This window comes from Trichomycterus rosablanca, chromosome 17, assembly GCF_030014385.1.
Source record: "Trichomycterus rosablanca isolate fTriRos1 chromosome 17, fTriRos1.hap1, whole genome shotgun sequence".
Lineage (NCBI taxonomy): Eukaryota > Metazoa > Chordata > Actinopteri > Siluriformes > Trichomycteridae > Trichomycterus > Trichomycterus rosablanca.
The window spans coordinates 11,482,325-11,500,294 of record NC_086004.1 but is presented as its reverse complement, the minus strand read 5'-3'; the positions used below and the strand labels follow the sequence as shown (position 1 = coordinate 11,500,294).

The window sequence follows — 17,970 nt, the reverse complement described above, 5'->3', positions numbered from 1 at the left end:
CTTCTCCCACCACATCCAACCCGTTGTCAAAAGTTTGATTGACAGGTTATTCTTTCCAGTCCAAGACACTGTTGCCACGCCCATCAATACAGTGATTCATATGTTAGACAAGTGATTTGAGTTGAATATGAAGGTAAGCAAGTCTCATATGTACGAGAGGTTGAACTGTCATTGCTTGCAAGTTTATTTTTATTTACATGCAAAGGGTTGTGTGTCCTAACAAATAATGCATTTTACAAACTTACAAACAGGCTACAAAAAATTTGTCCTTTATAATGTATAATTACTGATCTGTACATTTTAAGATATTAATTTGTAGGTCATGATGGTTTAACTGGTTTATTATTTGTGAAATGCTAAACACCATCTGCTTATCCTGTGTTTTGGGCGTTTTTTCATGCACTTTGGCTGAAAATTACTGTCGCAATCTGGCAACCCTGCCCAGAGTAGCTCAGTATTTTCTTAAAAAACAAAAACAAACCACGAATTAACAGAAGAATGTTCATTTGTAGGTCTAAACATATTTAGGGTGTTTTTTTACCCACTTTTTGTCTTTCCCACGATGTTATTCCTCTTCTACAGCGTCAATTACATGCAAATGGATCATATGCAAATTAGGCAATGACGTCATTTAGCGACTTTTAGGACAGCCAATAGCTACTTTCCTTACTGAGGAGTTGGCAACACTGTTCCAACTTCCTCTGTTCAGCCTTGTCACTGACATGCGTTGAGACATGGCATCAGGTTGTTGGTGTTTATCAGAAGTAGTTTTTGTGTTTGTTGGAAGGTGATGGATGTCATGGGTTAAATGATCCCACTTCTACGCGTCGTCTTTGCACTAGTTTAGCCAATCATGATTCCCAGGAGTAAAGATTTATTGGTGCGGATATCGTTCTACTGGAAGCCGCTGTTTTCAGGGAAATATTTAATAGTGACCAACATTGTGAGCGGTGGTGGCATGCTGGCTCTGGGTGATTGTATACAGCAAAGCAGAGAGAAGAGACACACCCCAGAAAAGAAGTGGGACTGGAACCGTACTGGTACTGTATTAATCAGCTCTGTTCTCATAACAGCCACAAAACCTCTGTGCAACGTTGTGAGAATTTTATGACGTCACTATATGTAACAATCAGGTTTTTCCACAACATCGTGTCTGTTTCACTTCATTTGAGGAGAAAAGTGAACTGAAACATTAAAACAGTTTGTATGGGTATTGTATAACATTACATAAGTCACAATTAGCGGCTGTAACAACGTCGTGGCGTAGTAGTTTTGTTGGACGGGTTGTGTCGTCATGATTCTTCAATTGGGGGAACTTTTACGTCCCTAGGTTATACATTTGTGTTAAAAATACTTTATTACAAAACAGATATTTTAGGTATTAATCATTCATTGCATCACTAAAAAAATTACATACCAAAATAATTATGATTTCCATTTTTTATGATGATTTAAACGTCAATATTTTGCTACTTTGGCCTTGTCCCCAACCCAGACTTTGAAACTTCTCTGCTCTTATAAAAGGCTAAAAAGTGATCAATTCATTATAAAAATCACGATATGAGTTTTATAGTAACTTAAAAAGAAACAAAATGTAATTTTTTTTTTCATATTTGTACAACCTATGCATGTTTTTGAGCAATATATTACTGTCCCCAGCATTACCGTCATTACCGCAACAGTGTATGGTTTCTGTAGGGAATCATTTGAAGGTAACGCTTGTTTATGTTGTAACCATGGAAACAAAGACTTGCAAGGAAGCACATGCCAGCCATGAGAGAAGATTAACATTTAAATTATTTAAATCTACATTTTTAGGGCACATGGCTGCAGTCGGTTGTTCCATGGGACCTTTCCTTCACTACTGGTATCACTGGCTGGACAAAGTCTATTCAGGAAGAGTGGTAAAGACTGTTGTCAGAAAAGTCTTGATTGACCAGCTTGTTGCATCTCCACTTCTTGGAGCATGGTACTTTATAGGTATGATTTGTTATGATTATATTTGTTTTTATCTGGTTATGTAGTGTAGCTTTGAGTTTGTATTTGTATTTGTATTGTATTGACTCCTAGTAGTGATTAACTATGTGTACATTTTTCAGGCATGAGTGTGATGGAGGGTAATGGCTCGGTCAAAGGCTGCACTGAATTTAAGGAGAAGTTTTGGGAATTTTATAAGGTAAGCATGGAAATTTTTTCCAAGTTTACTGTGTGTTGCCCATTGTTAGGCTCAGGAGTGCTTCAGAAATGTTTTTTTCATTTAACACAGTCCACTGCTGCATCAGCAACCTGAAACTCTATTACGCTAAGAGAAGCCATACATCTATTCTATTCAGTTCTCGCTAAACCAAAGATAAAATGGATCATCCAGACAGAAAACCACCTCCTTGTTTCTACACTCACTGTCCATTTTATCAGTTCCACCTACCTTAAAGAAGAACTTAGTAGTTCTACAATTACTGACTGTAGTTCATCTGTTTCTCTGCATGCTTTGTTAGCCCCCTTTTATGCTGTTCTTCAATGGTCAGGACCCCCACAGGACCACTACAGAGCAGGTATTATTTGGGTGTTGGATCAATCTCAGCACTGCAGTGACACTGACATGGTGGTGGTGTGTTAGTGTGTGTTCTGCTGGTATGAGTGGATAAGAAACAGCAGCGCTGATGGAGTTTTTAAACACCTCACTGTCCCTACTGGACTAAGAATAGTCCACCAACCAAAAATACCCAGCCAACAGCGCCCCGTGGGCGGCGTCCTGTGACCACTGATGAAGGTCTAGAAGATGACCAACTCAAACAACAACAATAGATGAGCGATCGTCTCTGACTTTACATCACCAAGATGGACCAACTGGGTAGGAGTGGACAGAGTGGACAGTGAGTGGACACAGTATTTAAAAACCTCCAGCAGCGCTGCTGTGTCTGATCCACTCATACCAGCACAACACACACTAACACACCACCACCATGTCAGCGTCACTGCAGTGCTGAGAATGATCCGCCACCTAAATAATACCTGCTCTGTGGTGGTCCTGTGGGGGTCCTGAGCATTGAAGAACAGGGTGAAAGCAGGTCAAAACAGAGCATGTAGAGAAACAGATGGACTACAGTCAGTAATTGTAGAACTACAAAGTGCTTCTATATGGTAAGTGGAGCTGATAAAATGGACAGTGAGTGTAGAAACATATGCTGACATTGACACAGCATATTGTTCCAGGAAGGTCACAAGCATAAGAAACAACACCAGACATCATTCCATATGTGCTACAATAGCATGGCATTGTAGACACAGAGTGCCAGTCCTTTACTGGCTTGCCTGCAACCCAAACCAGTCTTTTACTGAAAATATATGGCACATCATGAAGAGGAGACCCGAACACCACTGACCATGGACTGTTAAGCAGCTGAAGTCTTGTATCAAGCAAGAACAGGCAAAAATCCACTTGAATTTCCCAAACAATTAAAAAGTGGCATTAACAGGAAAGGGGATCTAGGGGATCAACATAAATGGGGTTTGTACATTAAGTTAAATCAATAATAGTCAAAAGGAAGAAACACATGTTAAAATGCATATTAAATACATGTTTAATTCTTTTTCTTTTCTAGGCGGACTGGTGTGTATGGCCCACCGCACAGATGATTAACTTCTATTTCTTGCCAGCCAAGTTCCGGGTCTTGTATGTAAATACAGTTACACTGGGATGGGACACCTACCTCTCATATCTCAGACACAGGGTAAGTTTTTAGTTCAAATAAGATTTGGATTTTGAGCAGATGACATGACTGCATAAATTGTCTGTTTTTTATTATTATATACACAATACATAAACTATTTCAGTCCTTTTCAGTCTTTATAATGTAAATACATTTTTACTTACAAAGTCTTGCCACAAATATGTCGACACTGTTCCTAATTGAGCTGTTTCTATTAAATAAAGTATACACTTTTTAGCTTTGTGGCTCTGAGGAGAGCATTTTTGGGTTCCAGCATGACTGTGCACTGTGCTTAAAGCATCTTTTCCAAGTAAAGCTAGAACTGAACCTGTCTTCCTCTCTCAAAACTGCTCTTTACCACTCTTTTGGCATGGTCATTAGGTATTTTTCTTTTATTTCAGTCTGTTTTGAGGTACTACTACCACTACATTTGCAGCCAGCTTGTCACTTTCCAAAAGGATACTGATGACCACAGTTAAATAAGATTCGTTTTTTGATGGTTTCTTGAATTTTAAAATAAAAAATTAGAGACCATTACTTAATTAGCTTAATTGTTGAAGCAACAAGTCAAAACAGTCACCCTTATATTAAAAAGATAATTGCAGATACAAAACATAATAATAATAATAATAATAATTTAATACACCAATGTAACCCATCTTTTCATGAAACCTTTCTTCACATTTTCTTAAAACTTTTGCCATTGACCCAAGAACATACAATACATACCTTTTAATATTTGGTTATTTTTTTGACAGGATGTTCAACTCGTTGATAACCCGGGACCAGATCAACAGGAATCATCACTTCCACTTTCCTCTGGAAAACCCCCAGATGAGAAGCTGTAGACAACATTTAGCCTGAATTTCAGGTGCACTGATATTGTGATTACTTAAGTTTCGTTTCTTATTATTATCGTTGGTTTCTTATTATATGTAATATTGATTCAGCAGGTCAATCATTTGTTAATGTTTTAGAAAGTTATTTATCTTTTAGCTCTGAATTTAGCTCTGAAGAATTATGGTGAAGGGGTTCATATCCCTGTGCTGAACTGCTTAAAATATGTGTAGCCAGGCTTATAGGTCCTGACCTTACCTGCTTAACTATACTATTATATTTCCCAGATTTGCACCATTCACGTACATCGAAATGTGTTGTTAAGTGTGGGTCTCTGTCTTTCTTACTAATGCTTAACGGTTATCTCTGGGTCCAAGCTAGCCTACCTAGTGTGGTATATCTAAGACTGATTCCTTGTCAGTCCTAAGTCACTTTCTCTGTAACTATATTATCTAATCTAACCACTGACTGCTCTTGACTCTGTTTGATTTATTACAGTGACAGAGATTTAAGAATCTACAGTAAAAAATGTGTTGCTAATTACTGTAAACAATTACAGTGATTTAATGGATTCCAATTTACAGTTTATCTCTGTATGTACAGTAGTGTTAAAAAAATAGCAGTGATTTAAAAAAAAGTGAACAAAGTGCAAAATCATTATAATAACTTTTATTTCCATAAATGCAAATGCACTGAAAATACTACACCTTCAATTCTAAATCAAAACATTAACAACATTTTGCCAGTTTGTGTTCATCCTTTACAGAAAGTTAAGAAAAATTAATATTAGGCTGTTCAAAAAAAATAGCAGTGCCAGCATTTTTCTTTAAAAACTCAAAAAATTTATCTATAAACTGAAAATGTTTGAGGTTTCACTTTACTTTAAATTACTGAACTAATATTCAGTGGCATAACAATTGTTTCCGAGATCTGTGTTGCATGGAGTCAACCAACTTCTGGCACCTCTAAACAGGTATTCCAGTCCAGGATGATTAGACGACATTCCACAGTTCTTCTGCATTTTTGGGTTTTGCCTCAAAAAACGTGTTTCAGATGTCAGCGCACAAGTTCTCAAGTTCTCTATGGGATTGAAGTCAGGGGATTGGGCTGGCCACTCTATTACCTCAATCTTGTTTGTCTGTAACCAAGATGTTTTGGGTCATTGTCATGTTGAAACACCCATTTTAAGGACATTTCTTCTTCGACATAGGGCAACATGATCTCCTCAAGTATTCTGATATATTTAAATTGATCCATGATCCCTCGTATGTGATAAATAGGCATAACGCCATTGTATGAGAAACATCCCATATCATCATTTTGTACCACCGTGCTTTACTGTCTTCACAGTGAATTTTGGCTTGAATTCAGTGCTAAAGGGTCGTCTGACATACTGTCTACGTCCACTAGACCCAAAAAGAACAATTTTGCTTTCATCAGTCCACAAAATGTTGAGCCATTTCTCTTTGGACTAGTCAATGTGTTCCTTGGTCAATTTGAACCCATTCAGGACGTGTCTTTATCTTAACAACGGGACTTTGTAAGGAGTTCTTGCTGGTAAATTGGCTTCATGTAATCATCTTCTGTGCTCACTGGTAACTTCAGATGGTCCTTGATCTTTCTGGAGGTGATCATTGGCTGAGCCTTTCATATTTTGGCTATTCTTCGATCCATTCGAACAGTAGTTCCACGCTTCCTTCTGCGTCTTTCAGGTTTTGGTTGTCACTTCAAAGCATTTGAGATCATTTTAGCTGAGCAGCCAATAATTCACTTTACTTCACTGTATGTTTTTTCCCTCTACAATCAACTTTTTAATCAAAGTACGCTGTTCATCAGAACAATGTCTGGAACAACCCATTTTACCCAGTATTTCAGAAGGAAATGCGCTATGACCAACCTGTGCAACATTTGCCCCCTCCTACATTAAATAAGGGCCAAAATTGACACCCGTTCTTCTGCAGAATGAAGGACTTCACCAATTGAACTCGCTGCTATTATTTTGAACAACCCCCTTTCAATCAATGCTTCGATTATTCAGATTGTTGAGTTTGTTTTGTTTTCAATACTCTACTACACTTTCAAGTAATTTTTTTGCTATGTACTAAAAACATTGATTTATCAAGTTCATGGTGTTGGACTGCTATTTTTTTGAACACCACTGTAAATCACATATTTATATAGATATTTGTAATTTGTACAGAAATTATTGATTGTTCTTGTAATTGTTTACAACAAATTAAAAAAAGAACATTTCTTAAAAATCTATAAAATGATAATTCTATGTTAATTTAACTAAAGTTGTATAATTTCCAACTACAGTGTATAATGTTGATGTTTACCAATAAATCACTCAATTAAAAGCAAGAGAACCAAAGTAAGTGCACTAATATAAGTGACTTATTTTTAAAAAACCTAACCAAGAAATTAAGTAAACGATTTGGATAAATTTTCACTATGCATTTACAATTAATCTTCTACCTGGTAAATTACCAGTAAAGTACATGTGTAAAGGTTGAGGTAAACTGAAGGTGTTTAAAATAAATCTGAATTAAAAGAGATCTGAATATACAGTAGTTGTTTTTTTGTGTTACTGGGATTGTTAGGATGTAACAGGCTATTAACATACATGGCAGCAATAGCTTAGCAGGTTCTCTGTTAGTGACCATAAAATTGTGAGTTTATATCTCATGGCTGTCACAGATTGCTGGACAATCAAATGAAGCCTCTGACCTGTGAACTGCTAGTTTTCATTTTTAGTATTCTGAGAGACTTATACACTGATCAGCAATAACATTAAAACCACCTCTTTGTTTCTACACTCACTGTCCATTTTATCAGCTTCACTTACCATATAGGAGCACTTTGTAGTTCTACAATTACTGACTGTAATCCATCTATTTCTCTACATACCTTTTTTAGCCTGCTTTCACCCTGTTCTTCAATGGCCAGGAACAGACACAGCAGCGCTGCTGGAGTTTTTAAATACCATGTCCACTCACTGTTTGCTTTATTAGAGACTCCTACCTAGTTGGTCCACCTTGTAGATGTAAAGTCAGAGACGATCTTTCATCTATTGCTGCTGTTTGAGTTGGTCATCTTCTAGACCTTCATCAGTGGCCACAGGACGCTGTCGGCTTGATGTTTTTGGTTGGTGGACTATTCTCAGTCCAGCAGTGACAGTGAGGTGTTTAAAAACTCCATCAGCACTGCGGTGTCTTATCCACTCATACCAGCACAACACACACTAACACACCACCACCATGTCAGTGTCACTGCAGTGCTGAGAACGATCCACCACCCAAGTTAACAAAGTTAACAAAGAATGCAGAGAAACAGATGGACTACAGTCAGTAATTGTAGAACTACAAAGTGCTTCTATATGGTAGGTGGTATGGTAGGGGGTAGGAACAAATGTATTGAATGACAGATAACATGAACTGCAACTAAGATGCCCTTCTTCCTTCCTATGTATTACCCTACACTGTCACATGACCCCCACTGCATCTGTTACAAAGTGTACAAAACAACAGGCTGCTTTAGCCTCAAAGTCGGAGTGATTCCATATTGATTCATATGGCTTTAGAGTTGCATGGTCAAGTTTATATGTAGATGTTCATACACTTTTGACCATAGTGCAAAGGTATTGTGTAATACAGTGTTCTGTGTGTTTGTAGTTATATATTTAAATCAAACTGCACAACTGGTTGTTGGAGCCCCCCAGGTGCAGCTGACAGCTGTATGACTGTGGTAATGACCCAGCATTTTTAAACAGTTACTGCTTTTACTTTCTACAACAGCCAGTTGTTACCTTGCATTTTTATTTTAACTCTTTATAAAAACCTTGTTCCGCCTTGCTGTAATTTTATTTTTTATTATTATTGTGATTATTGTCAGTGAATGCCATTTTAATCATACACACTGCAAGTTATGACTTTGAATAAGCAGTTATGTACTATACACCGATCAGCCATAACATTAAAACCACCTCCTTGTTTCTACACTCACTGTCCATTTTATCAGCTCCATTTTGTAGTTCAACAATTACTGACTGTAGTCCATCTGTTTCCCTGCATGCTTTGTTAGCCCCCTTTCACCTTGTTCTTCAATGGTCAGGACCCCCACAGGACCACTACAGAGTAGGTATTATTTAGGTTGTGGATCATTCTCAGCACTGCAGTGACACTGACATGGTGTTGGTGTGTTGGTGTGTGTTGTGCTGGTATGAGTGGATCAGACACAGCAGCGCTGCTGGAGTTTTTAAACACCTCACTGTCACTGCTGGTCTGAGAATAGTCCACCAACCAAAAATATCCAGCTAACAGCGCCCCATGGGCAGCGTCCTGTGACCACTGATGAAGGTCTAGAAGATGACCAACTCAAACAGCAGCAATAGATGAGCGATCGTCTCTGACTTTACATCTACAAGGTGAACCAACTAGGTAGGAGTGTCTAATAGAGTGGACAGTGAGTGGACACGGTATTTAAAAACTCCAGCAGCACTGCTGTGTCTGATCCACTCATACCAGCACCATGTCAGTGTCACAGGTGGTCCTGTGTCCTAAAAAAAAAGAAGGTATGTAGAGAAACAGATGGACTACTGTCAGTAATTGTAGAACTACAAAGTGCTTGTATATGGTTAGTGGAGCTGATAAAATGGACAGTGAGTGTAGAAACAAGGAGGTGGTTTTAATGTTTTGGCTGATCGGTGTACATTCTGGGTAACCTTGCTTGGATATTTCTGATTGTCTTGCTGCATTTCAGTGACTGTTCAGTTCCAGAACGTTCTAAAATGTGTAGTTTAGTTTAATTTCCTAAAAACAGCATGTTGTTCAGGTTACAGCAAAGGATCCCCAGTGCCACGTTTAACTGTTGGTGTAATGTTTTTATGAGATGCTTTATTTGTCTTTCACCAGGCATAAAAAGTCCATGCATGTCTGGATGTTTACACTGTGATTTGTCTGTCCATACAATGTTTTATAAAACTGATTCCATTTGATAGATAGATAGACAGACATATATTTTAGTTTCGCTATATTTGTGTAAGCATTCAGGGTTTTAATTTGTACCATTTGCTTTTTTCCCTTACATGCTTGTTTTATTTTAGCACTAATCTGTTAAGAGAAACTCATATCCACCAGTTTAGCATCATCCAAACTGTATGTCTATGACACAATTTGCTTAAACAATTTATTCATTAATATAAACTAACTGCTTCATCTTGGTCAATGAATACGGCATCACCCAGAAACAATAGTACCACAAAAATCAGGGATACACACTGGACCGGATTCCATTCAATTGCAAAGCAACACTCACACACAGAAAATTCAAAACTGGCAGTCAACCACCTGCATGTTTTAGGAAGTGAAAGAAAACGCACATTACTCCTCACAGACAGTGACCAGAGGTAAGGATCAGGTCCCCAGGTCATATGTAGCTGTACAGCAAACTTGAACTTGATTGATTGATACTTGAACCTATCAAACTCTACTCAGGACCCTTTAAGAGATAAACAGTGGTCACAACCCAGTATTTGTGTTAGTTTGATAGGAGCAACATTCTGAAGTGTATACTTGGTTGAGCCTCCTTTGGGAACCCTTACAATCAATAATACTTTTTTTCTGGGCAATATATGCCACATGAATAACGATTGGCCTGTTGTTCAGATATGGGCGGGTCTAAGCCGGATGGGGTCTCTGTCTCTCATGACTGTCTCTCAGAGATGAGAAAAGAGTGCTCTCAGGGTGTGTCTCTCCGTACACAACGCTGAGCTGCACTGCACTTGTCAAAGTGTAGGTGATAAGATGCATACGGCATGCTGCCCACATGTCGGAGGGGGCGTGGGTTAGCTTCGTTCTCCTCAATCAGAGCAGGGATCGGCATTGGTGGAGAGGAAGCATGACGCAATCGGGCAATTGGACGCGCTAAAAAGGAGATAAAGGGGAGAAAATGCATAAATAAAAATATATATATATTTAAAAAATGTAAATGTAAGGAACACTGCATTTTTATTTTATTTGCATTTTCCATACTGTCCCAACCTTTTCTGATTTGGGGTTGTATATGAAAAAAAATTAATGGCAACAGTCCATCATTTAAAGCTTAGGCAAAATAAGACACACAGCAGTACCAAATGCGTTAATGGAAGGTTTATTTTCTTTTAATAGTTAAAGAAGAATCCAGACCTTTACCCAACTGATGTGTAGATGAAGAATCTTAGTACAAGTCTGCAGCTACAGTAAATATTACTTCTGCTAATAGAAGTTTAATAAAGACATGAACATTCAGTTATGCATTATTCATTAAAAAAAAAAAAATCAGTCCACATTTTATTTGATCCCTCTTATAATATAAAATATTATACCAGTGCAAACATTGACTAACCATAGTCACAGGTTGTTAATATGTTTTTGTAGAGAAAACCACACCTCTGTTTCATTTCCACATCCTGTTCAGACTGTGGTTCCTGTCTCTTATCAACTGTTTCATTTCTGCTCTATGTTGCATACCAGGGTTTTAGCAATATGTCTAAAATGATACCTGCAGTTCTAGTTTTAATAATTGCTTCAAGCATATCTCAAGGTAAGATTTGTTAAGCTTTTTTCTTAAACCGATGTGACTGGTGTACTACTATTTATGTACATAATATTTTCAGTTATGTTAGGTATGGAAATTGAAGTTAATTTAACATGTTACATTTAGTAATATGCTCAGTTTAGGTTATAAATTGGTGGTGGTGGTGTATGGACGTTTTTTTAACAAATGCTTTCTTAAAGTGATGGTTTTTCATAAGTTTATAAGGCAGCAACTATCAGATGTGTATCATGGGTGTTTATTTCAGGAAAAACACTCATAACTTTGAGGAACTGAAGGTAATGTGCCAAAAAGTACAGGTCAAAATGAAACCACATAACCACATTGCTTTGATAGGCTAATTATGTCCTAAATTAGATGTCCTAAAGATGTAACTACCAGCAACAGCTTTACAACACAGGTTCAATGTTAATTTGTGGTGTTAAAATACCTTTTCCCCTATCCTGTTTCTTTTAGTAATGTTTATAAAAGCATACATTTCATTGTATTTATAAGTACACTGTTCAGGCATAACATTGTCCACCTTCCTAATATTATGTTGGTCCCCCTTTTGCTGACCTGTCGAGGCATGGAGCCTGACACCTCTCTATCAGAACCAGCACTTACTTCTTCAGCAATTTGAGCTACAGTAGCTCGTCTGCTGGATCCTTTGCTCCACACGTGCATCAATGAGCCTTGGCCGCCCATGACCCTGTCGCCGGTTTACCACTGTTCCTTCCTTGGACCACTTTTGATAGACACTGACCACTGCAGACCGGGAACACCCCACAAGAGCTGCAGTTTTAGAGACGCTCTGACCCAGTCGTCTAGCCATTATAATTTGGTCCTTGTCAAACTGGCTCAAATCCTTACACTTGACCATTTTTCCTGCTTCTAACACATCAACTTTGAGGATAAAATGTTCACTTGCTGCCTAATATATCCCACCCACTAACAGGTGCTGTGATGAAGAGATAATCAGTGTTATTCAGTTCACTTGTCAGTGGTCATAATGTTATGCCTGGTCGGTGTATAAAGTGTGCTTTGTATATGATGTGTTTTTTTGTTCCAGAAAAGCTGGGACAGCTGTAAAGTGTTAATTATTAAAATATTTTAGTGTATTCACTGACAAACCCAATTGTATTTTGTAAATATATACAGTATAAAAAAAACAATATAATGTAGCAAAGATAATACAAGCAACACTGTTCTGGATGATTCCACAATTGGCAGTTAAACTGGTAACAGGTGAGGTTAGAAAGTGTGTTTAAAAAGAGCATCTGCCAAAGGCTTAGTCATTTCAAAAATGGGTCATGGTTCACCACTTTGTGCCTAACTTGTCCGTAGGTTCAAATACAATGTTTCTCATCACAAGATTGCAAAGAATTTAGGTCTGTCATTATGTACAGTTCATAATATGATTAAAAGATTCAGGGAGTTAGGGAACATCAAGCCCTCAAATGGTATTGTTTGAGAAACCTTATTGCTACGATGATGGAGTACTTTGGACAATCTTTGTCATTAACAGTACACCGCTGCATCAAGAAAGGCAACCTTATGCAAAGATGGGCTGAAAGACAGAAACGATGTTCTGTGGTCCTATACCATGACAGACCCTGGCTTTTTGACTTGTTGCTGAGAACAGTCTGGATGGTCCTTTTTGACTTTGGTCTGGAGCACACGGTGTCCATTTTTTCCAAAAAAGACCTGGAATGCTGATTCAGCTGACCACAATACACATTTCCATTGTGTGATGGTCCATCCTAGATGCCTCAGAGTCCAGAGAAGTCGACGCTGCTTCTGGACATGGTTAACCTAAGGCTTCTTTTTTGCACAGTAAAGTTTTAAGTGGCATTTGTGCATGTAACTCTGTATTGTAGTGCTTGACAAAGGTATCAGCTATTGTTGAGTGGCGGTTCTTGATGCAGTGCCGTCTGAGAGATCAAAGATCATAAGCGTTCAGCTTAAGCTTGCGCCCTTGGCCTTTATGCACTGAAATTCCTCCCGATTCCCTGAATGGTTTAATGATATTATGCACTGTAGAGGGAGAAATATGCAAATCCTTTCCAATCTTTCTTTGATGTACATTGGTTTTAAACATTTCAATCATTTTCTCACACATTTGTCGACAAACTGGAGATCCTCTGATCATCTTTGCTCATCAAAGACTCAGCCTTTCCTGGATGCTGCTTTTGTACCAAACCATGATTACAATCACCTGTTGACATCACCTGTTTGGAATCACATGATTATTTCTGATTTGCACTTCTGTTTCTGATTGGTCATAAAACCACTTAAGCTGAATAAAGTAGTTAGTGAAAATCATTGGTTGTTAATGCATATGCAAACTGTTTTAACTTTTATCTCTGTTTCTACAGCTCAAGATAAGATCACAACTTCTCCTGTATCATTCTCTGACACCACTATCACTCCCACACTAAAAGAAACCACTGCTGAAACACATCACCTAACAACACCAACACTTAAATCCACCACTGACAAAGCAACTACAATTAATTCTACAACCGAATCACAGTCCAAAACCTCTTCGACTCTCTCAACGAGCACTCATTCAACAGTGTCAGGAAACCCTTCAGAGTCTCACACAACTCCCCATCAAGAAAGCAGTACCATCACTAAAGAAACAGAAACAACATTGGCTGGCAGAAATGAAAGCACTGGAACCACTGAATCTAACATTACCAAAACATCTGTGTTAACATCCATCTCGGTCTCTTCTACTGAGCCCAGTAAATCTGCAGCGTCAACTAAGATAAAGGCAACCACAGGTACAGTGTTCAAAAATCTTACACATTAATTCACTGTTTCCAAAGTGGAGGTTTCTACTGTAGTATTGATCTACAGTATGCTAATAATGCTATGCAGACAGTATGAACCCAGTATGATACTTCATGTTCTGTCTGGTCAACTTCATTTCATTTATTAATAAAAACCCATTCTTGCATTTAAAAAAAAGTTGGAACAGTAAAGCATTTACCACTTTGTAATTTTGCTTGTGTTTTAGATGTCGTTGTCACATTTTTCGTTTCAAAAGTCCCCACACATTCTCTATTGGGGACAGGTCAGGACTGCAGGCAGGCTAGTCCAGTACCCGTACCCTCTTCCTCCGCAGCCATGCCTTTGTAATGTGTGCCGCATGTGGTTTTGCATTGTCTTGTTGAGAAATGCTTGGCAGCATATGTTGCTCTAAGATCTCAATGTACTTTTCTGCATTAATGCTGTCATCACAGAAGTGTAAACGACCTTTGCCAAGGGCACTGACTCAACCCCCATACCATGACAGACCTTAGCTTTTGGACTTCTTGTTAATAACAGTCTGGGTGATCCTTTTCATCTTTGGTACAGAGATGTCAATGGACTGGGCCCATATCTAGAGCATGCATCCATCTTTTTTTGACCCTGACCCTTTTTTGACCTGTACTCATACAGGTATTTAAAGCTAGAAAGCAGTGCCTTACCTAACCACCACCAGACAAGTTACAAATCATTGCATATACACCGAATAGGCATAACATTATGACCACCTTCCTAATATTGTGTTGGCCCCCCTTTTGCTGCCATGAGGCATGGAGTCTGACACCTTTCTATCAGAACCAGCATTAACTTCTTCAGCAATCTGAGCTACAGTAGCTCGTCTGTTGGATGGGACCACACGGGCCAGCCTTCGCTCCCCACGTGCATCAATGAGCCTTGGCCGCCCATGACCCTGTCGCCGGTTTACCACTCTTCCTTCATTGGACCACTGCAGAATGGGAACACCACACAAGAGCTGCAGTTTTGGAGATGCTCTGACCCAGTCGTCTAGCCACCACAATTTGGCCCTTATCAAACTCATTTTTCATGCTTCTTACACATAAAGTTTGAGGATAAAATGTTCACTTTGTATCCCACCCACTAACAGGTGCCGTGATGAAGAGATCAGTGTCAGTGGTCATGTTATGCCTGGTCGGTGTATGTTTAATTTAACTTATAATACCAGTGTAACAGACTGACAGTTAGAACTCCCATCTTTGTATTCTGAATATGTTGTCTTTTATCCTTTTACATATCTCCAGGAAATACAGAAGTAAACAGCTTGGCTACAAACCCTGGTCTTGTGGCCATCCTCTGCATATTCTTTATAATTCTGGCTTTGCTACTTGTTCTTGTGATCGCCAAAGTCATTAGTTCCAGGAATCAACCATTCGAAAGGCTGGATGATCTACCAATGGTGAGGTTGTGTTTACTTTGGTCACACCCTGTAGTTTAACATTACACATACAGTTGAGGCAAAATATACCTAGGCTTCAAACACCTAGGCTAAAGACTCCACATATTTTGTGTTACCATACATTTTGCATCGTAAGTAGTTTGTTTACACAAAAATTCATATAAAAATAATAACTTTAATTTACTATATCAGATTTTTTACGGATGTGTTAGTATGTGGTGCCTTTTAATTGCTTAACTTGAATCAAACGTCTAGGGTAACCTTGCCCAAGCTTCTCACAAACCTTTCCTGAAATGTAGCTCATTCCTTCTGACAGAAATAGTGTTTTTAAGTCAAGTTTGTTTGCCTTGCAGCTCAGCCCACTACAATACATTCACCTTGAAGGAATGCTTAGGGTTATTGCCTCATGCTTCACAGTTGGGATGCTGTTATTTGGATTAGATGAGATTAAATCTCACCCTTTACTCCATGCATACACTACTGGGCAAAATAAATAGGCCAAACCCAAAATTGCACTTTTTTTTAATTTGTCATTTAATTTGAACTCTTATTTTAATGATAATTTGAAAATCTACACATATGTGAGTTTTATATCAAACATTTAAATATTTTAAATAACAGTTAAATAAATGGTGGCAGAAGTCTCAGGAGTGCATTTTCTTATTTTTTGTTAATTTTCTGACCAATGATTTGTTCTTAGGACCATATACACTGATCAGCCATAACATTAAAACCACCTCCTTGTTTCTACACTCACTGTCCATTTTATCAGCTCCACTTACTATATAGAAGCACTTTGTAGTTCTACAATTACTGACTGTAGTCCATCTGTTTATCTGCATACTTTTTAGTAAAAAAAAGTCTTTAGCTTAGGTGTCTGTACACATTCAACTGTAGCTGCATATATTGTTACTTTTCATTGAATTACCACAAGTCAACCAAACTGTTTTTCATTTTTCATTTTTCATTATTATTCTGTTTTTTCTATTAGAACAAAATGAATGAGGATTCACCATTTGCCAAATACCCTCCAAAATAAAAGACTCTGGAGAAGTGTGCACCAAAAAAGAACCTTTATACGAATTAAGGACAAAATGAACTTAGTTTTAAAGTAGTTGTAAAAATGTTTTGTATATTTAAAAATTGTGATTAAAATCTTATTACAACAGCTGTGTGGTTTTGAATCTGTAACACCTGTTTATGTGTTTATGTTTGTTCTACATCTTTAAAAAAGTGCAGTTTAACCAACATATTTAAAACACCAGCGCCGAGATTCTGAACTCCTCAGTCGAAACTCGGCATTGTCACCGGTCGCCATCTAGCGGGCATAATTCACAGTGCCTGCAGCAGACACGGTTCTGCTAGGGCAGGATGACCGGACTATGTGGGTGGGGTCTTCAAATGCTGTGTAACGACCCTTATTAGCAGATGGAGAGGTGCCTGTGCAGAGTGCACTGGTGAAAAAGGGTTCCGCAAAGGGCTGCGTGTGGGTCGGAGGAGGCGTGAGCAGCAATATACCCACCTCGACTGCAATCAGAGATCCCCCAGCAGTGGAAGACAAATTGACTACACTAAAATAGGGGGAAATGCATAAATATATATATATATATATATATATATATATATATATATATATATATATATATATATATTAGGGCTGTCGAAGTTAACGCGATAATAACGCATTAACGCAATCTCAATTTAACGAGATTTAAAAAAATAGTGCCGTTAACGCACTAATTACATTACGAGATTTTTTCACTTCTAAAACTAAAGCGATTCATTTTTCACCCACGGGAGACAGATTGAATTATTCTCACTGACCACGCTCACACGCACATTTAATGTTATTTAGTTCCGTTTGACAAAAAAAACCCTTTAAAATAGAGCTAACAGTGAAGATAAACCGGTTACAAAAGCAGCGACCGCTGTTTGTGTTCAATTCTCTGTTCACAGTGTCGATACAAGTGATTCAGGAATCGATTCATTGTAAGCGCAGCGTAAATTTCTTTTCTCAGTCATCTCTCCGTGTTTACTGTTATAATAAATGATGCGGTTGTAAATAAACACCAAATATTACAGAACATTTTGTGTGACTCGCTTACCTTATAAAGCTCAGGCTTAATTATACTGGTTATTACCACAGAGCGGGAGTCGACTCAGAGTCGTTTACGATTTACCGAGGTGAACCACGAACGTGCTGATAGAATCGGCTCAGATGGGATCGGACTGTATTATCTTTTTAAAGTAAATATTTCAATCAGCAGAATCGCATCGCATGTATGATGTGCACAACGTTAATTACGTGCGTTTATTAATGAACGTTTACGTTAGCTTGTCAGAAGCTTTCTCAATAATGTCTGTGCGGTGTTTTTTTTTTTACAATTAGTGATGGCAAGCAACTGTTCCACTGCACTATTTTACACTAAAAACTAAACTATTCCATAATGCTCCAGATTGCATCATTCTAAATAGGTATCGGCGAGTACAAAAATACATGTACTTGTACTCGGTTGGGAAAAAATGGTATCGATGCATCCCTAGTGAAAACACACTCACTTCGTGTAGAAACGTCCATCAAACCATCGTCACGATAAAACCACAGAAAAGTCTGTTACA

At 38.1% G+C, this 17,970-nt stretch overlaps 1 protein-coding gene across 3 annotated transcripts; it reads left to right on the top strand.

The window, feature by feature from the left end:
• Window positions 1-744: 744 nt before the first annotated feature.
• On the top strand, window positions 745-16,517 carry mpv17l2 (MPV17 mitochondrial inner membrane protein like 2). 3 transcript variants are annotated; one of them, XM_063012360.1, is made up of 7 exons: window positions 745-1,040; window positions 1,819-1,980; window positions 2,100-2,176; window positions 3,603-3,731; window positions 4,469-4,581; window positions 13,499-13,909; window positions 15,197-15,351. In XM_063012360.1, the coding sequence occupies exons 1-5, from the start codon at window positions 854-856 to the stop codon at window positions 4,556-4,558; spliced, it is 645 nt and encodes a 214-aa protein (XP_062868430.1). In that variant the 5' UTR covers window positions 745-853; the 3' UTR covers window positions 4,559-4,581; window positions 13,499-13,909; window positions 15,197-15,351. The 3 variants fall into 3 exon arrangements, with proteins under 3 accessions (XP_062868430.1, XP_062868429.1, XP_062868428.1); XM_063012359.1 differs by lacking the exon at window positions 745-1,040 and having other exon boundaries at window positions 1,489-1,980; XM_063012358.1 differs by lacking the exons at window positions 745-1,040; window positions 1,819-1,980; window positions 2,100-2,176; window positions 3,603-3,731; window positions 4,469-4,581 and adding exons at window positions 11,050-11,129; window positions 16,343-16,517.
• The last annotated feature ends 1,453 nt before the right edge of the window (window positions 16,518-17,970 follow it).